Source organism: Phyllobates terribilis, unplaced genomic scaffold (genome assembly GCF_046119375.1).
Source record: "Phyllobates terribilis strain yellow unplaced genomic scaffold, ASM4611937v1 Scaffold_8__6_contigs__length_399053987, whole genome shotgun sequence".
In the NCBI taxonomy this organism is placed as follows: domain Eukaryota; kingdom Metazoa; phylum Chordata; class Amphibia; order Anura; family Dendrobatidae; genus Phyllobates; species Phyllobates terribilis.
The window spans coordinates 278,600,764-278,625,474 of NW_027362768.1; the positions used below are offsets into that span (position 1 = coordinate 278,600,764).

Sequence of the window (24,711 nt, forward strand, 5' to 3'; positions counted from 1 at the left end):
GAGACCATATGCAGGTGCAGTGAGCCCTGGGTTCCTTCTGATGCATGACAATGCTAGGCCTCATGTGGGTGAAGTATGTTAGCAGTTCCTGCATGGTGAAGGCATTGATGCTTTGGACTGGCCTGCCCATTCCCCAGACTTGAATTCAATCGAGAACATCTGGGACATCATGTCTCGTTCCATTCACTACAGGCTGTCCAGGAGTTGACTGTTTTAATCCAGGTCTGGGAGGAGATCCCTCAGGAGAACATCTGCTGCCTCATCAGTAGCATGCCCAGGTATAGGATTACAGGGAGGTCATGCAGGCACGTGGAGGCCACACACACTACTGAGCATCATTTCCTTGTCTTGAGGCATTTCCACTGAAGTTGGATCAGCCGCTAATTTGATTTTCCACTTTGATTTTGAGTATCATTCCAAATCCAGACCTCCATTGGATATTAATTTTGATTTACATTGATCATTTTTAAGTTTTATTGTTCTCCACACATTCTACTATGTAATGAATAAAGATTTGCAACTTGAATATTTTATTCAATGATATCTAGGATGTGGTATTTTAGTGTTCCCTTTATTTTTTTGAGCAGTTTATATCTGTCTCTATCAGGAAACACACAGGATAGCAGAGGATGGTACCTGCAGCACTGGGGAGAAGCAGTGTGCTGCTGGGAAATTTAGTTTTAGCCTATAAGAATAGGACTGTCCATTCAGTTCTGTGAAGCTGTAAAGACAATCTTAAAATGCAAAAGATTTATCATAGTAATTCATGATGTTTGACAAATTTGACTTACTTTTATACTGTCTAGTCCAAGTTTACATCACCTATTAGTTGGCTTACTTTGTGCCAGATATTTGAACTACATTTTGGCACATTTTTTGGTGCACAGTGCCATACCCTATGCTATGTCTCGTCTCCAATGAGCATTATCATTCAAGGTGATGAAGGTGTCTACAATTCATAATAGATACAGTGCAAGTAAATTTTTTGGCAAAATTGAAATTCTGGCACATTTAGCTTGATAAATCTACCCAGTGTCTTTCAGATGATACCTAAAAGATAATTGATCATTTGGTGATTTCACACATTGCTGTTGCAGAATTTTTTTTCTGAAAATTGTGTGCAGGGACTCTACTGAAGTGTATAAAAAAATATTTTAAACTGTGAAAGACAAAGCCAAGATCTTCAGTTACACATAACTGCAATGTTCTCCCTTTCAATATTATAGGTCAAATACTCATCCAGATGGCTGACAACTGCAAAAATGCAAGTTCTGGGCTTCAGTTAGTGGTAAGGAATTGTAACTATAATGTTTACACAATGTAACCTTTATAATTGGTTAAGAAGACATTCCTTAACTATTCAAATAGCAAATCTTTCGGTAAAACCAAATAGTGCATTTTCTTCAAGAATTGAAATCTCCAGAAGTTTGTCTTTATCAATTTATTTATTTCTAACCCCAGAAGTTACCACCTTTTTTCCATGTTACATGACCTTTTTATACAATAACCTAATAAATTATTATAGTTCATCTTTTTATTGTTTCAATAGGAGCTGAGCTGCAGTACTCAAGTATGGCCATTATTTATTAAGCCACGCTGTTACAGTTTCACACACTGTTAACATCTAGCTAGTGCTGCAAACAGCTGATTGGTGGAGGTGCTGGATGTTGATCCCCCACTGATCTGATAATGATGACTTATCTTAAAAGTAATCTGTCAGTAGGTTTTTAGCTATGTAATCTGAGAGCAGCATGATGTACCAGCTGAGACACTGATTCCAGTGATGTATCACTTGCTTGGCTGCAAGCTGTCATTTTGATACAATCACTGTTTTCTGCGCTGCAGATCAAGCAGTTCTCTGAATGCTGAGCTCTGTATAACCCCTCCCACACCACTGATTGGCCATTTTCTGTGTACAATGCATATTGACAGAAAGTTGCCAATTAGTGGTGGGGGTGGGATTACACAGAGCAGTTGACTAGGAGACAAGAGACCCCTAGTCCTGTAGTGATAATCTCCTGCTGATAAAACACCGATTTTATTGACACAACAACACACAGCTTAGTAAGTGACACATTACTTGAATTAGGTTCTCTGCCCCTACATCATGTAACTCTCAGATTAGAGAGCAAAAACCTGTTCACATATTTCCTTTAAAAAAATGAGCAACCCCTTTAATTAAGTAGCAAATCAGAACAAGGGTATATGGTCACAAATCCAATTTAGCTGCTGTAGGGAACAAGAGTCGCTGGTGAATTTTATTCCGTTATTTACAAAATAGTAAAACTAAAGGCAAAACAAGATTATATATTGGGGCAGATTTTTCAAAATTGCCTAATGACAAAACTGTCTTCGTTGTTCATAGCAAGCAATTCCAGCAAATCTTTAATTTCTTAAAAGAAGCTTTAGAAATCAAAGCTGAACTGGGACTGATTGCTCTGGGCAAAAAAAGACAGTTTTACTTTTGGACTATTTTAATAAATCCTAGTGTCTTGGTCACTCTACGAGGATAGCTTAAAAACCTCTAAAGTGTTAAAGGGAACCGGTCACCATGAAAATGCAGTTTAATCTGCAGGCACCATATAGATTGATATGTAGTTTGGGGAAAACACATTCAGTATAACCTGTTTTTTCATGATTTAAACCTCTGCTTTTTTTTTTTTGGTCCAGTGGGGGCGGACCCATCAGTGACTGACAGCTTTCTTTCTAAGCACACTTATACATAGAATGCTGTCAGTCACTGATAGGACCGCCCCCACGGGACCGAGAATCACAGGTTATCCTGAATCATTTCTCATAAAACTACAGTACAGACCAAAAGTTTGGACACACCTTCTCATTTAAAGATTTTTCATGACTATGAAAATTGTACATTCACACTGAAGGCATCAAAACTATGAATTAACACATGTGGAATTATATACTTAACAAAAAAGTGTGAAACAACTGAAAATATGTCTTATATTCTAGGTTCTTCAAAGTAGCCACCTTTTGCTTTGATAACTGCTTTGCACACTCTTGGCATTCTCTTGATGAGCTTCAAGAGGTAGTCACCGGAAATGGTCTTCCAACAATCTTGAAGGAGTTCCCAGAGATGCTTAGCACTTGTTGGCCCTTTTGCCTTCACTCTGCGGTCCAGCTCACCCCAAACCATCTCGATTGGGTTCAGGTCTGGTGACTGTGGAGGCCAGGTCATCTGGTGTAGCACCCCATCACTCTCCTTGTTGGTCAAATAGCCCTTACACAGCCTGGAGGTGTGTTTGGGGTCATTGTCCTGTTGAAAAATAAATGATGGTCCAACTAAACGCAAACCGGATGGAATAGCATGCCGCTGCAAGATGCTGTGGTAGCCATGCTGGTTCAGTATGCCTTCAATTTTGTATAAATCCCCAACAGTGTCACCAGCAAAGCACCCCCACACCATCACACCTCCTCCTCCATGCTTCACAGTGGGAACCAGGCATGTAGAGTCCATCCGTTCACCTTTTCTGCGTCGCACAAAGACACGGTGGTTGGAACCAAAGATCTCAAATTTGGACTCATCAGACTAAAGCACAGATTTCCACTGGTCTAATGTCCATTCATTGTGTTCTTTAGCCCAAACAAGTCTCTTCTGCTTGTTGCCTGTCCTTAGCAGTGGTTTCCTAGCAGCTATTTTACCATGAAGGCCTGCTGCACAAAGTCTCCTCTTAACAGTTGTTGTAGAGATGTGTCTGCTGCTAGAACTCTGTGTGGCATTGACCTGATCTCTAATCTGAGCTGCTGTTAACCTGCGATTTCTGAGGCTGGTGACTCGGATAAACTTATCCTCAGAAGCAGAAGTGACTCTTGGTCTATTTCCTGGGGCGGTCCTCATGTGAGCCAGTTTCTTTGTAGTGCTTGATGGTTTTTGCAACTGCACTTGGGGACACTTTCAAAGTTTTCCCAATTTTTCAGACTGACTGACCTTCATTTCTTAAAGTAGTGATGGCCACTCGTTTTTCTTTACTTAGCTGCTTTTTTCTTGCCATAATACAAATTCTAACAGTCTATTCAGTAGGACTATCCGCTGTGTATCCACCAGACTTCTGCACAACACAACTGATGGTCCCAACCCCATTTATAAGGCAAGAAATCCCACTTATTAAACCTGACAGGGCACACCTGTGAAGTGAAAACCATTTCCGGTGACTACCTCTTGAAGCTCATCAAGAGAATGCCAAGAGTGTGCAAAGCAGTCATCAAAGCAAAAGGTGGCTACTTTGAAGAACCTAGAATATAAGACATATTTTCAATTGTTTCACACTTCTTTGCTAAGTATATAATTCCACATGTGTTAATTCATAGTGTTGATGCCTTCAGTGTGAATGTACAATTTTCATAGTCATGAAAATACAGAAAAATCTTTAAATGAGAAGGTGTGTCCAAACTTTTGGTCTGTACTGTATATATCAATCTACTCTGCTCCCCCTGCTCTATATTTTGATGCCTGCAAATTCGACTGCATTTTCACGGTGATAGGTTCACTTTAAGATGTCCAAATACACTCTGGTGATGTGCACGCTTGGATCAGCGCTAGTTACTTTCCATGGAGAGAGCAAGCCGCCATCTTGCAACCTTTAGTAGTGGCTTATTTCCAGAAAGAAGAAAAGTATGGAACCTGATAAATCTCACATGCTATTTCTTATTTCCTAAAGCATCATCTGCAGGAGGATAGTCAGAAGACTTTAGATGATCGGCCGGTCCCGCCAAAATAGCTTTATACGGAACCCATCGCCTCTAGAAATGCTTTTTACCTGCTACAGAGTAATCTGCAGGTAAATAGCATTTTAATCCTACCTGGCTGCCTTACTGGAGCAGCGGCTACAGGGAGGAAATAATGTTTTTATTTCTCCATGCAGCTGCTCGCTTCCAATCATTGGGGAGAGCGGTTACAGTCTTGGCTCACTACACAGAGAGCATGCTGTAATCACTACTGCTCTACACACTCACAGTGTAGAGCAGGCTGTCCATCTGCTATGGCGTGATCACAGCACATTCACTATGTGTAGTGAGTGGTGACTGTAAATGCCCCCTACACCACCCTAATGACTGGAAGTGGAGAATACACAACTACTGGAAGTGAGCAACTGCAAGGAGAATACACAGTCGATATAAAAAAATGTATACACCCCTGTTAAAATGCCAAGTTTTTGTCATGTTCAAAAATCATACCAAGAAGAATCATTTGAGAACTTTTTCCACCTTTTAATGTTACCTATAATCTGTACAATCAAATACAAAAATAAACTGAAATAATTTTGGGTGGAAAAAGGAAACTAAAGAGCTAAATGAATGATGTTACATAAATATGCACACCCTTAAAGGGATTGTCCTGTCAAAAGTGTTAAGTCTGCAGTCACTCTGTATGACTGCAGACTTATGAATCCCCCCAGCACAAGCACTGTGCGCTGCGGGGATTTGCCGGTTTCAGACCCGGGACCGGAGGGTATGTATAAGTTATACATACCCCCGGTGTTATGTTCTGCTACCAGAGCTAAGGAAAGAGAGGAGATCTGTCCCTACGATAGAACTCAGCTTAATCCCTACGATGTAACAGGGGACCTGATCCTGCGATCAGACCTGCTAAAGTCCTAAGCTAGTCTGTACGGAGACCTATAGATGTGGGGAAGGAATCCCTACAAGTACTAAGGACTGGGAGGAATATGGGACACCTCCTAACAGAAATAGTAGCAGACAGACGAACAAACAAAATATATAGAACATAGAGGTCAGTAGACCAAGCAAACTAACAGAGCAAGACACAGAGCACAGGCTAGCTAGAAAGTAGATATACAATGAAGTCCAGCAAAGCCATAAGGGCGGAGCAGGATTAAATAGGCCAACAAGGTCATGTGACCAGCAAAGGAAAAAAAACCTAAGAGCAAGGTTCTAACAGTACCCCCCCTTCTAAGAGGATCCTCCGGATCCCCTAGGACCAGGCTTATCAGGAAATCTCATTTTCCAAAACGGAGTCCAAAGCAGCTATCACAACACCTTCTTGTAAAATGTTCTCCTCTTTCTCAGCACCGACTATGGGAGAAAAACTGCGAGACAAGGCATCCGCCTTAACATTCTTAGTACCAGGGATGTAAGTAACGGAGAAATTAAACCGCGAGAAAAACAGTGCCCACCTAGCCTGACGGGCATTCAGGCGCTTGGCAGCATCAAGATATATCAGATTTTTATGATCCGTAAGAACCTGAACGGGAAATTCCGCACCTTCCAAGAAGTGGCGCCAGTGTTCAAATGCGAGTTTAATAGCCAATAATTCCCGATTACCAATATCGTAATTCAGTTCAGTCTCCGAAAATTTTTTTGAAAAAAAGGCACAGGGATGTAATCCATCCCCGTTATCCTGAGACAATACTGCGCCAACCCCCACAGAGGAAGCATCAACCTCAACCAAAAACGGCCTAGTAACATCAGGCTGCATAAGGATGGGAGCAGAGGTGAACCTCTCCTTGAGATACACAAAAGCTTCAATGGCCTCAGAAGACCACTGAACCGCATCAGCACCTTTCCTGGTGAGATCAGTCAGAGGTTTGACAATACTAGAAAAATTTTTTATGAATTTTCTGTAGTAATTGGCGAAACCCAAAAACCTCTGTATCGATTTCAAACCAATAGGCCTAGGCCATTCCTGCACAGCCTGAACCTTAACCGGATCCATCTCAAAACCTTTGCTGGAGATAATGTAGCCCAAAAAACTAATTCTCTGTACAGCGAACTCACATTTCTCCAGCTTAGCAAAAAGCGAATTGTCCATTAATAACTGTAATACCTCACGCACGCTCCGCCAATGAGACTCCAGATCCGGCGAATAAATCAAAATGTCATCCAAATACACAACCACATTTTTGCCGATCAAAGGTCTAAGGATGTCATTAATCAGATTCTGAAAAAATGCAGGAGCATTAGTAAGACCAAAAGGCATAACCAGATTCTCAAAATGACCCACAGGAGTGTTAAAAGCAGTCTTCCATTCGTCACCCTCCTTCATGCGCAACAGATTGTATGCCCCCTTAAATTCAATTTTAGAGAACCACTTGGCCCCCATTAACTGGTTAAACAGATCAGGAATCAATGGCAGTGGGTAAGGATTGCGTACAGTAATTTTGTTAATCTCACGAAAATCCAGACAAGGACGTAAACCGCCGTCCTTTTTTTTTTACAAAAAAAAATCCAACCGCCACAGGAGACTTAGAGGGCCTAATGTGACCGGCGGCCAAACTTGTCTGTATGTATTCCTCCAAAGCCTTCCTCTCAGGAATAGTAAGGTTAAATAAACGACTTTTAGGAAGAGTCGCTCCAGGGACAAATTCAACAGAACAATCATAGTCTCTATGGGGAGGCAAAACCTGCGATTCCTTCTCAGAAAAAACTCTCCAAAAATCCTGAATAGGAACAGGCAATTCTCCCCTATCCAAAGCTGCAATACGCCCGTTGCAACACTTGTCATAACATTTATGGCTCCAGGATTTAATTTCACTGGTAGACCAATCCAGTACAGGATTGTGAAATTTTAACCAGGGCAATCCCAAGATTACTGGAGAAGGCAAGTTATTCAACACTACCAAATCCAATTTCTCATGGTGAACACCATTAATAGTGAGAGGAAATTCACAGACCTTGAGAGTAATATTCTTCAAAGGGGAGCCATCCACAGAAACCACAGCAATGGGGGATGATAAAGGTTCAGGTTTTAAATTGAGTCTTTCCACGAATCCCCCATCAATTACATTCAGAGTAGACCCGCAATCAACAAACACCCGAAATTCCATTAATTTTTTCTGAGCAATCGTGGAAGCAGCTAAAAATATACCCTTGGAATTTAAACAGGCAATACGGGCGTGACTGACCATTTTTTTTTCTTTCTTCATACGAAGCTCACAGCCTTTAATCAAATGACCAGATTTTCCGCAATAGAAACACAAGCCTTCAGAAAATCGACAGTCTTTTTCTTGAGAGCGAGGTGCCACCGATCCAATCTCCATCGGTTCACCACTGTTAGTACACACATTCTCATAACCAGAAACTGACATAGCAGAGGATTTGCTCTCATTAACCCTTGCACGCAGTCTTCTATCCACCCGTATAGCTAATTGCATAGCCTGTTGCAAATCTTCAGGTGTAGGATAAGCAATTAGCAGGTCTTTAACCCTTTCACTGAGCCCAGCAAGAAATAGACTTTTCAGAGCAGAATCGTTCCACCCTGTTTGAGTAGACCAACGACGGAAATGAGTACAATATTTTTCCACATTACCTGATCCCTGTTTTAAACGTCTCAACTCAGTCTCAGCTGATGCGACACGGTCAGGATCATCATATAATAGTCCCAAAGCAGAAAAAAAACTATCCACTGATCTGAAGCATGTATCACTAGGTTGCAAAGAAAAGGCCCACTCCTGAGGCTCTTTGCGCAAAAGTGACATTATGAACCCTACGCGCTGGGATTCATCCCCAGAGGACTTAGGTCTCAAACGAAAATACAATAAGCAAGCATTTTTAAATGAAAAAAATTCTCGGTGTTCACCAAAAAATAAATCCGGCAAACATACCTTAGGCTCCAAGAAATGTGCTCCAGGACAGTTACTCACGTGCTGACGGAGCTCGGCCACCTCCAGAGAGAGTCCCTGCAGGCGATGAACCAAATCCTGAACCGACACCATGATGGAACAGAAAAATATTTCCTTAGAGAATTTGCTGGCTGGACTTACTGTTATGTTCTGCTACCAGAGCTAAGGAAAGAGAGGAGATCTGTCCCTACGATAGAACTCAGCTTAATCCCTACGATATAACAGGGGACCTGATCCTGCGATCAGACCTGCTAAAGTCCTAAGTGTTATGTTCTGCTACCAGAGCTAAGGAAAGAGAGGAGATCTGTCCCTACGATAGAACTCAGCTTAATCCCTACGATGTAACAGGGGACCTGATCCTGTGATCAGACCTGCTAAAGTCCTAAGCTAGTCTGTACGGAGACCTATAGATGTGGGGAAGGAATCCCTACAAGTACTAAGGACTGGGAGGAATATGGGACACCTCCTAACAGAAATAGTAGCAGACAGACGAACAAACAAAATATATAGAACATAGAGGTCAGTAGACCAAGCAAACTAACAGAGCAAGACACAGAGCACAGGCTAGCTAGAAAGTAGATATACAATGAAGTCCAGCAAAGCCAGAAGGGCGGAGCAGGATTAAATAGGCCAACAAGGTCATGTGACCAGCAAAGGAAAAAAAACCTAAGAGCAAGGTTCTAACACCCGGCCAGTGGGCATGGCCTCTCTCTCCATAGACTTGTATTAAGCAAGGCCACGCCTTCTAGTCGGAGGCGCCCACTGGCCATCCACGACACTAGATGGGGAATGGCCTCGCTCAATACAAGTGTATGGACTTGCTGGGGGTATGTATAACTTATACATACCCTCCGATCCAGGGTCTAAAACCGGCAACTCCCTGCAGTGCACAGTGTGTGCACTGGGGGGATTCATAAGTCTGCAGTCACACAGCGTGACTGCAGACTTATCACTTTTGACCGGACAACCCCTTTAAACTAATAATTTGTTGAAGTACCCTTTGAATTTATCACAGCATTCAGTCTTTTGGGTAGGAGTCTATCAGCATGGAACAAGAATTGGCAATCTTTGACCACTTCCATGCAGTAGTGCTCCAAATCTGTCAGATTGCGAGATCTCCCGCGTACAGAGTCCCTCTTCAGTTCACCCACAGATTTTTAATTAGATTCTGTCTGGGCTCCGTATAGACCATTCCAAAACGTTGATCTTCTTCTGGCAAAGCCATTCTTTTGTTAATTTGGAGGCATGTTTAAGTACATTATCATGCTCAAAAATGAAATTCATCTTCAACTTTTTAGCAGAGGACTAAAGAGTTTGTTGAAAAATTGACTGATATTTGGAATTGTTCATAATTCCCTCCATCTTGACTAAAGCTCCAGCTCCAGCTGGCGAAGTACAGCCCCAAAGCGTAATGCTGCCTCCACCAAGCTTCACTGTGCGTATGGTGTTCTTTTGATGTTGCACAGTGTTGGCTTTGCACCAAACTTACCTTTGGAATTATGGCCAAAAAGTTCAACCTTGTTCTCGTCAGACCATAACACATTTTGTCCACATGCTTTTGGCAGGCTTGATATAGGTTTTGGTAAAACATAGCAGGGCTTGGATGCTTTTCTTTGTAAGGAAATTCTTCCATCTTGCCTCCCTACTCCACAGGCCAGACATATTAAGAATACGGGAGATTGTTGTCACATGCATTACACAACCCAGTACTTGCTAGAAATTCCTGCAGCTCTTTTAATGTTGCTGTAGGCCTTTTGGCCACCCCCTGGACCAATTTCCTTCTTTTCAACAATTTTTGAGGGATGTCCAGTTCTAGGTAATGTCATTGTTGTACCAAATTGATGCCACTTTTGATTATCGTTTTCACAGTGTTTAATGGTATATCCAATGCCTTTGAATTTTTTTGTACTCTTCTCCTGACTGGTAACTTTCCCCAGTGAGCTGTCTTTGCTGTGTTGTAAGCTGTTTATGGACCATGTGACTTTTGCTGTAAAATGCAGCTAAGCATATGTCAGTCAGAATCGCTGTAAATGATGGCAGCTGTGCAGTGATTACTATTCAGCATGAGTTTACATGTGATTTGGCAAATTTTCAACACAACCGCGTTCCAAATTATAAGAGGGTGTTCACACTTATGCAACCACATTATTTTAATTGTATTTTTATTTACCCCCTCAAAATGATTTCAGTTTGCTTCTCAATGGATTTGTGCAGATTATGTCTAACATTAAAGGTGGAAAAAGTTCTGAAATGATTCCTATTGGTATGATTCTTTTAGATGACAAAAATATAACATTTTAACAGGGGTGTGTAGATTTTTTATATCCACTGTAACTTTATTTTCTCCCTCTAGCCGCTACTCCAGTAAGGCAGTCTAACAGGATTTATACTCTATTTACCTGCAGATTATCATTATACAGTTATATGAAAAAGTTTGGGCACCCCTATTAATCTTAAGCTTAATGTTTTATAAAAATTGGTGTTTTTGCAACAGCTATTTCAGTTTGATATATGTAATAACTGTTGGACACAGTAATGTTTCTGCCTTGAAATGAGGTTTATTGTACTAACAGAAAATGTGCAATCTGCATTCAAACAAAATTTGACAGGTGCATAAGTATGGGCACCTCACCAGAAAAGTGACATTAATATTTAGTTGATCCTCCTTTTGCAAAAATAACAGCCTCTAGTCGCTTCCTGTAGCTTTTAATGAGTTCCTGGATCCTGGATGAAGGTATTTTTGACCATTCCTCTTTACAAAACAATTCCAGTTCAGTTAAGTTTGATGGTCCCTGAGCATGGACAGCCCTCTTCAAATGATCCCACAAATGTTCAATGATATTCAGGTCTGGGGACTGGGATGGCCATTCCAGAACATTGTAATTGTTCCTCTGCATGAATGCCTGAGTAGATTTGGAGCGGTGTTTTGGATCATTGTCTTGCTGAAAGATCCATCCCCTGCGTAACTACAACTTTGTCACTGATTCTTGAACATTATTGTCAAGAATCTGCTGATACTGAGTGGAATCCATGCGTCCCTCAACTTTAACAAGATTTCCGGTGCCGGCATTGGCCACACAGCCAAAAGCATGATGGAACCTCCACCAAATTTTACTGTGGGTAGCAAGTGTTTTTCTTGGAATGCTGTGTTTTTTTGCCGCCATGCATAACGCCTTTTTGTATAACCAAACAACTCAATCTTGGTTTCATCAGTCCACAGGACCTTCTTCCAAAAAGAAATTGGCTTCTCCAAATGTGCTTTTGCATACCTCAGCCAAGTCTGTTTGTGGCGTGCTTGCAGAAACGGCTTCTTTCGCATCACTCTCCCATACAGCTTCTCCTTGTGCAAAGTGCGTTGTATAGTTGACCGATGCACAGTGACACCATCTGCAGCAAGTTGATGCTGCAGCTCTCTGGAGGTGGTCTGAGGATTGTCCTTGACTGATCTCACCATTCTTCTTCTCTGCCTTTCTGATGTTTTTCTTGGCCTGCCACTTCTGGCCTTAACAAGAACTGTCCCTGTGTTCTTCCATTTCCTTACTATGTTACTCACAGTGGAAACTGACAGGTTAAATCGCTGAGACAGCTTTTTGTATCCTTCCCCTGAACAACTATGTTAAATAATCTTTGTTTTCAGATCATTTGACAGTTGTTTTGAGGAGCCCATGATGCCACTCTTCAGAGGAGATTCAAACAGGAGAACAACTTGCAAGTGGCCACTTTAAGTAGCTTTTCTCATGATTGCATACACCTGGCTATGAAGTTCAAAGCTCAATGAGGTTACAAAACCAAAAAAAGTGCTTTAGTAAGTCAGTAAAAAGTAGGTAGGAGTATTTAAAACAAGAAAATGATAAGGGTGCCCATACTTATGCACCTGTCAAATTTTGTTTGAATGCAGATTGCACATTTTCTGTTAGTACAATAAACCTCATTTCAAGGCAGAAACAGTTATTACATATATCAAACTGAAATAGCTGTTGCAAAAACACCAATTTTTATAAAACATTAAGCTTAAGATTAGTAGGGGTGCCCAAACTTTTTCATACAACTGTATCTGGAGGCAAGTAGCATTTCTGGAGGGGACAGGATCCCTTTAATGTGTATGGGGTCTTTAGGAACCAAGAGACAACTTTCAACATGTATTTTTGTTCTGTATAATTTCTAAATTGATTTTAAAAACTATGGACAAATAGTCTTTAACTGAAAGCCCTTAACCTCCGTTATTAAAACTTCATGGACTTTTGAGCCAGAATAATTTGTGAATGTTTTATAGGTTCAGACATTACATGGTGAGATTGTCCAACAAATGGGCAAGAACACAAAGCTGGATATGCAGTTTATACGAGTGAGTAGCATTTACAATATATATCCTGGTTTATTCATCCTTTATATGTTCAGACTACAATTTCATGTGTTTACCCCAATGCGTTCTGAATATTTAACCAATACTGTACAATTCCATATTAATGGACCCAGGAAGATGAAAAATAAATAATCAATACTCACCTTGCAAACTGATGCTATACTGTTTCTTTCGACTCAGACGAAATATGAAGTTTGCAGCCGATCAGGGGCTTCTGATGTCCCTGCCATGTGTTGATGCTAAGAGTCCTGTTGGGAACACAGCATTGCGTTTGGAGGGACGATGCCGGTCCAGGAACTGAGAATTTATATTTTTTCACATCCCTCGGGCTGTTAATAAGGGATTGTTCAGTACTGCACAACCCCTTTAAAAGGAATCTATCACCAGGTTTTTGGTACCTATTCTAAGAGAAGCTTAATGTAGAGACAGAGACTCTGATTCCATTGATGTGTCACTTGCTGGACTGCTTGCTGTAGTTTTGATAAAATCACTCTTTATAAGCAGAAGATTATTACTAGAGGACTAGTAAACCTGCTGCCATGTAGTCCAGCTATGCCCCCACCACTGATTGGCAGCTTTCTGCCTATGCACAGTGTGCACAGAAAGCTGCCAATCAGTGGTGTGGGTTGGGTTATACAGGGCTCAGCATTTAGAGAACTGGTTGATCTGCTGCAGATAAAACTGTGATTTTCTCAAAACTACAGCAAGCAGCCCAGTAATCAGGATCAGGGTCTATGCCCTTACATTATGCTGCTCTCAGATGGGGGTAACAAAAACCTAGTGGCTGATTCCCTTTAAAGGTATTTTCCAATTTAGACAATGCCTACTTGTTAGAAAGGTTCCCAATAAGCAGAACATAGTAACTATCTGTCAGGTTCCCCAAAGATTAGCTGTAATCAGTGGGTTGCCTGACAGCATATGTTTCGTTTTCCTGCAGCGCCACCACCGGGGAAATAAAGTATTACACAGTGGCCATTCAAATTACATGTTTGCATGGGTATGGCAAAAAGGACAGGTCCTTTAGAACAGTGTTCCCCAATTCTAGTCCTCAAGGCCCACCAACAGGTCATGTTTTCAGGATTTCCTTAGTATTGCCCAGGTGATAATTCCACCACTGGCTTAATACTAAGGAAATCCTGAAAACATGACCTGTTGGTGGGCATTGAGGACTAGAGTTGGGGAACACCGCTTTAGAATGTTTCAAGTTCTCACCATTCACAAGAGATAGGGATCTTGAACATAAGCGGATCATTCCAACAACACAAAGAATTCCCTAAGTGGACAACCCCTTTAGAAGGAAACCTGCTTGAATGTAAGGTGACTATTGTACCCACATTATGTCGTACTAAAGGGATAGCGTTGTGTAATATACTGTATACATATCAGTTTATTACTTGTATGGATTTTTTCTCTGGTATTTTATTTTCCATTCTTACACAGGACAGCCAAAACCGTTATGAAATGGAGTATCGCCAGAGAGCAAGTACCCTTGATAAATGTATGCAAGATGCTTGGAAAATGGAGAGACAAAGGGACCGTAACCTGCAAAGTATGAAAGTAAGGACAAGATGCAAGTCTTTATTCCAACACTTCTGACACTGTAGCTCATCAGTCTTAATTTCAATATTACACCAATATCATGTAGTGGAATCTGTTTACACTTCTATGTGACCAAATTGGACGATGTTGAGCTTTGCTGCCGAAATAAAGGTCCTATTTCCTAGTATAGATTGAGTGGTTTTTATTCCACAATGAGTTTTGATGCTGGACTGATGTCTTTCGCAAGTGTAAAGACCAACTGTACAGCCCGGCGTCGAAATGCGTTGTGGCATAAAAACCGCTTTAGCAACTAGCAGCCCGAGTTCCAAAACAAATAAGTTTCGGAAGCTATAAAAGTGTGCTCTACATAATAAAAACTAACTCAAATTACCCATGTCTATTGAATTTCAGCCTTTTTACACGATAAACAACAAAGTTGTCATAATTAATAACGCCACATATAATTGGCCATGTCCAAACACGGGCTGAGGCAAATAAATGCCGACTCGTTCAAGTGTTTCTCCTTGAGGCTTTATTAATTGTCATTGCAAAAGCCAGTTTTACTGGAATTGTCGTCTCTTCAATTTAAATGGTAGTCCTGTTCCTGATGGACATAAATCAATTCTTGGTATAAATACTTTATCACCTTCAGCTGATCCTGTTAAAATCTCTGCCTCAAGAACATTTCTATTCAATGATGTTACAACTAATCGTGTAACATTGCAGCTGATGGTTTTTCTCGGACTTACCTCAACTTTAAGCTCTTTATGTAGTAAGATAGGATCTTTATTTCGGAAGTGCATTCTCCAATTCAGTCAAATATTCTGGAGGCTTTCGTCCCCCAGCCATGGGGTAGCAGCTGATATCATACCTGTATAGGAGTTGTGCCTGACACAACTCGCTCAGGTGAGCACATTCCCTTGAATTCTATTGTTCTTTTAATAGGATATCACCCTATCGTGCGCTCTGTTCCCTTTGCCGTTCTTGCTCAGCATTTCTGTGTGGGCATTATTGTGCGGTATAAGCTTTGTGTAGCTTCACAGTGTTGTATAGTCACCATGTCCCAGTGGGAACATTGCCATGATAGATACATTGCAGTGCCAGCTTATTGGTTATCTGGAGCTGGGCTAATGATAGATGATATGTGAGGTTATAAAGAGATTTCTTGGTGCTGTCACACCCTTAACGCTTCTATAAAGGCTTTGCACTAGATTTCACACCATTGCTAGATCAGTGTGACCTGTGTATCTGCCATCTTAGACATTGAGAGAATGGAGGATACTGAGAAGCGGGCTGCCTTGACACCTAGTGAGAGGCTGGTAATGCTCAGTTGTCAACTTATTAATAAATTGCTAGTAAAAATAACAAAAGAATGATACAACTGGGAGTTATAAAAAAAGATGCTCTAGAATTGTAATATTATAGGGAATACAGGTCTTTACTAAAACAGAAATGTCAGGAGTGGTGACAGGTCCTATATAAAGGGGTTTACTAATGTGCCAGAACGCTGTAACTGCTGTATACATGTTTTTCCTAATTAGGCTAATTATCTTGAGTACAGACTTACTTCTAAGGTTTCATTATTTTATTTCCCATTGATGATTCTGTAAAGTGTCTGAGAGTGGTAGTTGCGACCGAGCTGCTGTCCAGTTTCGCTCTGGCACTTTACAGACAATGGGTGTCCCAGTCTGCTGTAGAGTATGGGGTCCATCACACTCACTTGTAGGTCACAGGCCTCCGCTGCCTCCAGGCTTCCGTCCTCAGGAGCCGCTGCGCACAATGCATAGGATAACCAAGTTCTTTGCAACAGTCAAACTTTTACTAAACAGTCCAAGTTCATCAGGTGGATACAAGTGGAATAGGGCAAAGCAAATCAGACTTTCTTGCACCTTAGCACAACTCCTCTTCAGTTCTTCCACACGTTCATTGTGGACTACCCTCAAGCCCGCTGACTCCATTCGGATTCATTGTCCACTCTGGCAGTGCACCCGGGGCCGTCCACCTGACACCCATGTAACTCCATGTCTACCGATCTCGTGATGTCGGAAGACCAGGCACGCTTCATGGTACCTGGCCCTAGCCCTAGGCTCCAGACATTGTTGGAATGTCCATCAGGGATCTGCATTTGGCCGCCCACTGCCCTGAACATTTGGCCCATGCTGCCCCTAGCCACTCGCACCACCTGAACTTGGCTGACACTGAACTCCCTCTAACCAGTAAGTGGTCCCCTTTTATCAGCACTAGTGCCCACCCATTGGGCTAGCTCTATCCTTAACCATTTCCTATCTAATATGCTAAACCTATTATCATTATTCTATATCCTATGCTGTCCTAAGCTTATCCTTATGCTATACTCACATTATGTATTAACACCTTATATGCTGTACATTACATTGGACACATGTTACTTTCATATAAAACCGCACGACTGTATTCACATAGTGCGTCTGTTGTCTTCAGGGGCAGGAACAAGGTATGACAGTCCACATCCCTACAATTCTTTATTGACGTGTTATTGCTACCAAATAAAAAAATTAGTAAGAAAGTTATAAAGTTGAGGATTTATCAATTTTGTTAATAGAAATCTGCATTTCATAGTTAACATTGTTATCCAAACCTGTGCAATATAAAGGCACATTGCTTTCCATGTGTAGACACACATTAGATATTGTATGTATACTAGTAATTACGAACCTTGAGGTACCAAAGAAATATTTAGAAATGGTCTTTGCTCCACCACAACAACCTTCAGCGACCCCTTTCCTAGTTTTGCAGGTAATTTCTTGTGCAAGTTTCTCTGCCATATTTTACTGTCCTTTTCATTTATGGTCACTCCATGTACCATACTTATGAGTGGAGGTGGTCTCCTTTGGATGTTGAATCCCATAGTCTGCTATATTAATAGTAACTCTCTTGGTGATTTGTTCCTTCATACTTTGCAGGAAAAAAGTGAAAAATGATTTGGTCTTTTATCTTTTGTAGGAAAAAGTGAATATGTTGCATTCCGACATGCTTTCATTTGTCAGAGAGAGCCAGCAAGCAGCAGAACTGGAGGAGAAGCGAAGATACCGGTTTCTGGCCGAACGACATTGGCTACTGTGCAATACCTTTGTGCAATATCACAACCGGGTACGAAGTTTCCCCTTACACATCATTTGTTTCTCTTAAAGATTTGTTACATAAATCAACTTACCTGATAGATTAGAGTGTTGAAGGTAGAGAACTGCAGATCAAGAATGTGATCATTTATACTCTGAGCACAAAAAATTATCAAAGTATCAAAATTACAGTACTGTGCAAAAATGTTATGCAGGTATGGAAAAAATGCTGCAAAGTAAGAATACTTTAAAAAATAAAAGTGTTAATAGTTTATTTTTAGTAATTAACAAAATGGAAAATAAATGAACAAATGAGAAATCTAAATCTCATCAATATTTGGTGTGACCGTCATTTGCCGTCAAAACAGCATCAAAGCATCAATTCTTCTAGCAACAATTGGACAAAGTCAGGGATTTTGTAGTATTATAGTCAGGTGTATGAGTAACTAATTATATCAATCAGGTCATAATGATCATTATTTTCATATGAAGGTTGAAACACAGTCATTAGCTAAAACAGGAACAGTTGTGTATAACACTTAAAACTGTGTGAGGAGCAGACAAACTCTCCTACAATGTTGTAATGTTGTCGACGACCTTTTCATGTCACCGGTCATACACCATGGCAAGACTGAGCACAGCAACAAGGCACAAGGTAGTTATACTGCAACTGCAAGGTCTCTCCCAGGTAAAGGTATCAAAGCAGACTGTGGTTTCAAAATGTGCTGTTCAAGCTCTTTTGAAGAATCACCAAGAAATAAGCATTGTCGAGGACCGTAGACACAGTGAATGGCCAAGGAAATTTAGTGCAGCTGATGAAAGACCCATCTTGCATTCTTTCCTTTGACATCGGAAGATGTCTAGCAGTGCCGCTCAAAACTAGCAGCAACCAATGGGATCAGCTGCACCCATCTACTGTTCAGAAAAGTGATCTGTGAGTCTTTGTGGGATTACATGAAGAGACAGAAGAGTTTGTGCAAGCCTACAGCTACAGAAGATCTGTGGTTAATTCTCTAAGATGTTTGTAAAAACCTCTCCGTCAGGTTCCTTCAAAAACTGTGTACAAGTGTACCAAGAAAAATAGACGCTTTTATGAAGGTAAAGAAAAGCCTTAGTCCCTGCCACTGGGTGGAGGTCGGCATGAAAATGGTTTAGAGGGAAGGTTGGGTCACTATAGTGGGAGGAGTAGGGGCAGAGATAGTAGGGGCGAAGCTTTTCATTATCCTGCTTCTAGGGACACGAATAGAGTTGCTTCGGGATCCCCCTCCTTTACCTCAGATGTCATCGGTGGAACTGCACCTGGAACATCTGAAGACTGTTTCTGGTGCCAATCCTCCAGGCTGGCTGAAAGAGTAAATTGCTGGATCATCATTGGAGAAGCAGAGTCGGCGGTAACCTTATCATTGCCTGAGCGGCACCCCTGCAGGTCACGGCCCCTGACTAGATTGTCTCCTAATCTGGCTACTCGGGCTCAGTGTCAGAACTGGAGCCCTCCAGGGACCCTCCAGTGCGAACAAAACGGTCAGGTAGGCCCCGCGGCTTGGGAGGAATCCAGGTGCGCGGCTGAGTCCTGTGGCGGTTGGTAGTCCTCCACTGGGGGTGGGCCGTTGCAGTGATCTTCCTGTTGGGTGGCCCACTCCTTCTTTAGCGGATGCCCATCTGACCCACACCTTGACTGGATCGGCTGTGATCAGGAGAGTCATCATTTCAGCTACAGTCTTCTGGTCCACCTACCTCCTCTGCACCATCTTTCTCAGGTGTTTTGAGGCCTTATGGGTCCCAGACAAACAGTCCCCCTCTACCATCTCCGGGAGCTCCCACTCCACAAAAGATACATCAAGGATAGCTATTGGGACAGAAGTTGAGGACAGTTGTTTGGATATGGGATTTCTGGCAGCTAGTGGGATCATAGCTCCTATGCAGCCTCATGAGTATTACTCCATGTCTTGTCCGTTTCCTCCTATTTTAATGTCTCAAGGTGTAGAGTGTAACCAGGGGACAGGTTTAACAAGTGTTTTACCAGGGGTTGGGTTTATGGGAGATAGAGCCAATATACACTGCTCAAAAAAATAAAGGGAACACTCAAATAACACATCCTAGATCTGAATGAATTAAATATTCTCATTGAATACTTTGTTCTGTACAAAGTTGAATGTGCTGACAACAAAATCATGCACAAATCATCAATGGAAATCAAATTTATTAACCAATGGAGGCCTGGATTTGGAGTCACCCCCAAAATTAAAGTGGAAAAACACACTACAGGCTGATCCAACTTTGATGTAATGTCCTTAAAACAAGTCAAAATGAGGCTCAGTATTGTGTGTGACCTCCACGTGCCTGTATGACCTCCCTACAACACCTGGACATGCTCCTGATGAGATTGCGGATGGTCTCCTGTGGGATCTCCTCCCAGACCTGGACTAAAGCATCCGCCAACTCCTGGACAGTCTGTGGTGCAATGGATGGATGGAGCGAGACATGATGTTCCAGATGTGCTCAATCGGATTCAGGTCTGGGGAACGGGTCATTCAATAGCTTCAATGCCTTCACTTCATCTTGCAGGAACTGCTGACACACTCCAACCACATGAGGTCTGGCATTGTCCTGCATTAGGAGGAACCCAGGGCCAACCGCACCAGCATATGGCCTGACAAGGGGTCTGAGGATCTCATCTCGGTACCTAATGGCAGTCAGGCTACCTCTGGCGAGCACATGGAGGGCTGTGCGGCCCTCCAAAGAAATGCTACCCCACACCATTACTGACCCACTGCCAAACCGGTCATGCTGAAGTATGTTGCAGGCAGCAGATCGCTCTCCACGGTGTCTCCTGACTCTGTCACATCTTTCACATGTGCTCAGTGTGAACCTGATTTCATCTGTGAAGAGAACAGGGTGCCAGTTTTGACTTTGCCAATCCTGGTGTTCTGTGGCCCATCTGTGGACGTCGGGCCCTCATACCATCCTCATGGAGTCTGTTTCTAACCGTTAGTGCAGACACATGCACATTTGTGGCCTGCTGGAGGTCATTTTGCAGGGCTCTGGCAGTGGTCCTCCTGTTCCTCCTTGCACAAAGGCAGAGGTAGCGGTCCTGCTGCTGGGTTGTTGCCTTCCTACGGCCCCCTCTACGTCTCCTGGTGTACTGGCCAGTCTCCTGGTAGCGCCTCCAACCTCTGGACACTACGCTGACAGACACAGCAAATCTTCTTGCCACAGCTCGCATTGATATGCCATCCTGGATGAGCTGCACTTCCTGAGCAACTTCTGTGGGTTGTAGAGTCCGTCTCATGCTACCACGAGTGTGAAAGCACAACCAACATTCAAAAGTGACCAAAACATCAGCCAGAAAGCATTGGTACTGAGATGTGGTCTGTGGTCCCCACCTGCAGAACCACTCCTTTATTGAGGGTGTCTTGATAATTGCCAATAATTTCCATCTATTGTCTATTCCATTTGCACAACAGCATGTGAAATTTATTGTCAATCAGTGTTGCTTCCTAAGTGGACAGTTTGATTTCACAGAAGTTTGATCTACTAGCAATGTGTCAGCATACAAAGTGAGGTGCAAAGTAGTCTGGGTGAGGGGACACAGGTTTCAGCCCCAGTGTCATTATCAATGCAGACGGAAAAGAATAATAGGATTCACATGGATGATAGGGCATGTGGTGAAGTGTATGTTTGCTTTGAATGTCTCCTAGGTGCCCATCTTAAAAAAAAAAGTAAGAAAAAAAATTTAGAAAGACGAATGCTTCCAAATTTTTTCTCTTTTACTTTTGGGTAAAAAGGACGATAGCAAAAAAGAGGAGCAAGAGAATAGCTGATGGCGCTTGAATCCTTAGACATTCACAAATTGGTTGCAAGAGTTTGTGAATTTTGTTAGTGTTATTGGCGAAAAGACACCTGAGAATTGTTCTCCTATCGTTTGATACATGGATTCCATAGGTGAGGCTTACAGGGTGTATGGGGAACAGGCGTGGTTGAGCTACGATGTATAGTTTAGTCAGCGAAAAGCCATTTGTCTAATTATACGATGGGACCAAAAGGATATCGTCCTAAGGTTGCGCATGATAGCCCCCGCTAGATATGGGCATTCCTTTCAAGGGGGTAGGTATCACTGGTCAGTCAGCAAATTGGGGATCTGAAAGTCAATCTGTACAGCCGGTACCTCAAAAGCTGGGTTTGTGCGGCAATTCAATGACAGCCAGTGAAAATTTGGGGTCAGCTGTAAGTTTTAGCACCTCTCTCTGCTCCTATTGCTCCAGATCATCGCACAGTGCCATAAGTTGTTTCAAGAGAGGTGAGGGAAAGACACCCAACAGTAATTATCAAGGGAGTGATGCCGGTGAAGTTAACTGGGATGCTCCCTTATCTAAATAGGTTTACTGATCGTAAAAAGCTGAATTACTGATAGCAGGTTTCAACAAGGGTGTTACAATTCTGCCTCCCCCCTTTAAAATTCCATGTGTCCTCAAAAACCTAAAATCAGCTTATCGATAGTCAGCAGTGGTCTCGGATAAGGTGGGGAAGGAAGTAGCTCAGAGCCGAATATCTGGCCCATTTAACTTACCCCCCTTTCCTGATTTATTAATTTTCCCATTAGGGATTGTCCCTAAGAAGGAACCAAATGGCTAATTTAGCATCTTTCCTATCCTCGAGGAATGTCAGTTAATGGTGGTATTGACTCAGAACTTTGTTCTTTGGTTCTTTGGTACATACGTCCTTTGATGAGGCTTCTAGATGGGTTAGAAGATATGGAAAAGGTGCTCTAATGGCGAAGACTGGTGCCGAATCTGCCTTCAAGTTGTTGCCAGTTGACCCAGACAGCATTCATTTACTGAGCTATTTTTGTGATGGAGCATATTTTGTTGATCGTTACTTGGTAATGGGTTGTACTCTTTCCTGTGTATTGTTCGAGGCGTTTAGTTATTTTTTTGAGTGGGTAGTATGCAATGTTTCTGGTTTTGGATCCATTATACATTATTTGACCGATTTTTTGTGTATCGGCCACAGGGATTCCCCCTTGTGTGAGTCTATTCTCAGTTCCAAGGAATTGGTAGCTAGGCTTTTCGGGGTTCCTTTTGAAAAACCGAGGGTCCCACTACATATATTTGTTTTCTGGGTATAGTCATTAACTCCAAGAAATAGGAATTCTGTGTCCTGGATGAAAAGATATTGTTGTTGAGAGCTGAGGTAGCTAAAGCATGTCCTGTGATGAAGCTCACTCTCATAGGAATTTGATCCTTTTTGGGCATGCTTAATTTTGCTTGTTGGATCATACCCATAAAGAGGGTTTTTTCTTGTAGGTTGGCTAGCTCTACAGGTGGAGTTAGGCTCCTCACCATTATATGCGCCAGGAAGAAGAGCATAAGGCGGATTTAGCAGTATGGCACAGTTTTTAGAGCATTGGAATACCAATGATGTAGTGGATAATTCTGAGCTCGATTTCTATACAGGTGCAGCTGGCAGTTCCAGTTTTAGTGCTTATTTTAAAGGGCAGTGGTGTGTGGGTAGGGTGCCCAAGGAGAGGTTCAAGTTCAGTCTGTTAGGATTATTGCTCTTCTAGAGATATTTCCGATACTCGTGTTATAACACTGTAGAAACAGTGGCTTCAAAACAACAAGGTACGCTTTAATTGTGATAATAGTTTGATATTCGAGCAGCCGAACCCATGATTAAGTCGTCTCTTGCCGGTAGCACATGGGTAGCATATCAGTCGGTATGGCACCTTTGGGGAGTTGGTTAGGATTGTTTGGTGGCACATTTTCAGAAAAGGATCAGGTAGGAGTGTTGTTATTGTGGTTGAGTAATGGAGCAGTTGAAAAATAGTCTTTAGCTAAGTTGCTCAGTCAAAGTTACTTAACAAAGAATTTTTTTGTGAAACAAGCCCTAAAAGGTTTTCTGAAGGGCAGAACACAAAAATACGGCAGGTGCCCAGTGTCTTTTGTTTTGCTAGAGCGCCTGGGTAATGTATTGGCATCAATTTGTGGTTCAATTTTTGAGGAATGGCTTTTCCACTAATAGAGGGGTGGAATTTTGGATTCAGAAATCAAAGACAGCCCAAGCAGGAAGAGGCAGACCATTATTTTTAGGCGCCATCCCTGAATTGGTTATGTGTCGTTTACGAAGTCTAGAGCAATTTAACACTCTTAGGCCACAGCAGTGTGGCCCATTGCTATGCCATGAAGATGGTTCCTTTCTATCAAGGTATCAGTTTGCCAAAATATTTAGGAGATGCTTATTGGCTTTGGGGTGGGATTCTTCTTGTTTTGCAGCTTATTCTGTTCTCAACGTGGGCCGCAATGGAAGCTGCTGTCTGCGGCTTAAGCCTAGAAATTGCTCAACGCATTGGCGTTTTCTGTCATACGTTAGGCCTGAATTAGTGGAGGGGTAGTTTCGGTAAATACAATAAAATGGTATGGCATGTTTTTTCAGTCTTTAGGCCATTTTTCCTTTGCTTGTTGTTTTATTACAGAGCACACTTCTCTTCTGATATGGATCATGGGCCACTTGTATGTGTATTGGGTAGCGGTTCGGGCAAATGTGAGTAAGGAAGGTAGACAGCTTGGTTTTTCCAGAGAATCAGCGGTTGTCAGGTGGCTGGGTTTTAGAGGTATAGTATGGGGTGGAGCAGAGTGTTACAAGAAATGCACCGATATGTTAGTTTAGACAAGGCCCCAGATATTTTAGTCTTACATGTTGGAGGTAATGATTTACTGGTACAGCCCTTTCAGAGAGTTAGTCAGAGACATAAAGCATGATTTGTTGACTCTCTGGGTATCTTTCTCTGGGCTCATCCATGTATGGTTAGAAATTGTTCCACGAAAAACCTGGCGGAACACTCAGTCAGTGGAGAAGTTGAATAAGGCCCGTATAAAAGTTAATAGGGCAATTTCTAATTTTGTTAGTCGGAACGGGGGCATTGCAGTGCATCACTTCGATCTGGAACATGAAGATGACAAGTTTTGGTTGCCAGATCGGGTACATCTAATTGTCTTGGGTATTGATTTGTGGTCTTTGGCCAGGCAAGAGGGCATTGAATGGACCATGCGCTTGCGTGAAAGGGGGTACTCAAGCATTTGAGGTGATCAAAGTGCTCTCATTGTGGTTGTGGCGC

General features: G+C 42.1%; 1 protein-coding gene across 1 annotated transcript in view; it reads left to right on the forward strand.

Annotated features, from left to right (window-relative positions):
* Positions 1-24,711, forward strand: part of BAIAP2L2 (BAR/IMD domain containing adaptor protein 2 like 2) — a 141,601-nt gene that overhangs the window by 77,113 nt on the left and 39,777 nt on the right. The window contains exons 4-7 of the mRNA XM_073644288.1: positions 1,227-1,288; positions 12,871-12,942; positions 14,401-14,517; positions 17,482-17,628. Of these exons, the coding sequence (XP_073500389.1) occupies positions 1,227-1,288; positions 12,871-12,942; positions 14,401-14,517; positions 17,482-17,628 (398 nt within the window). The remainder of the gene's footprint in view (positions 1-1,226; positions 1,289-12,870; positions 12,943-14,400; positions 14,518-17,481; positions 17,629-24,711) is intronic.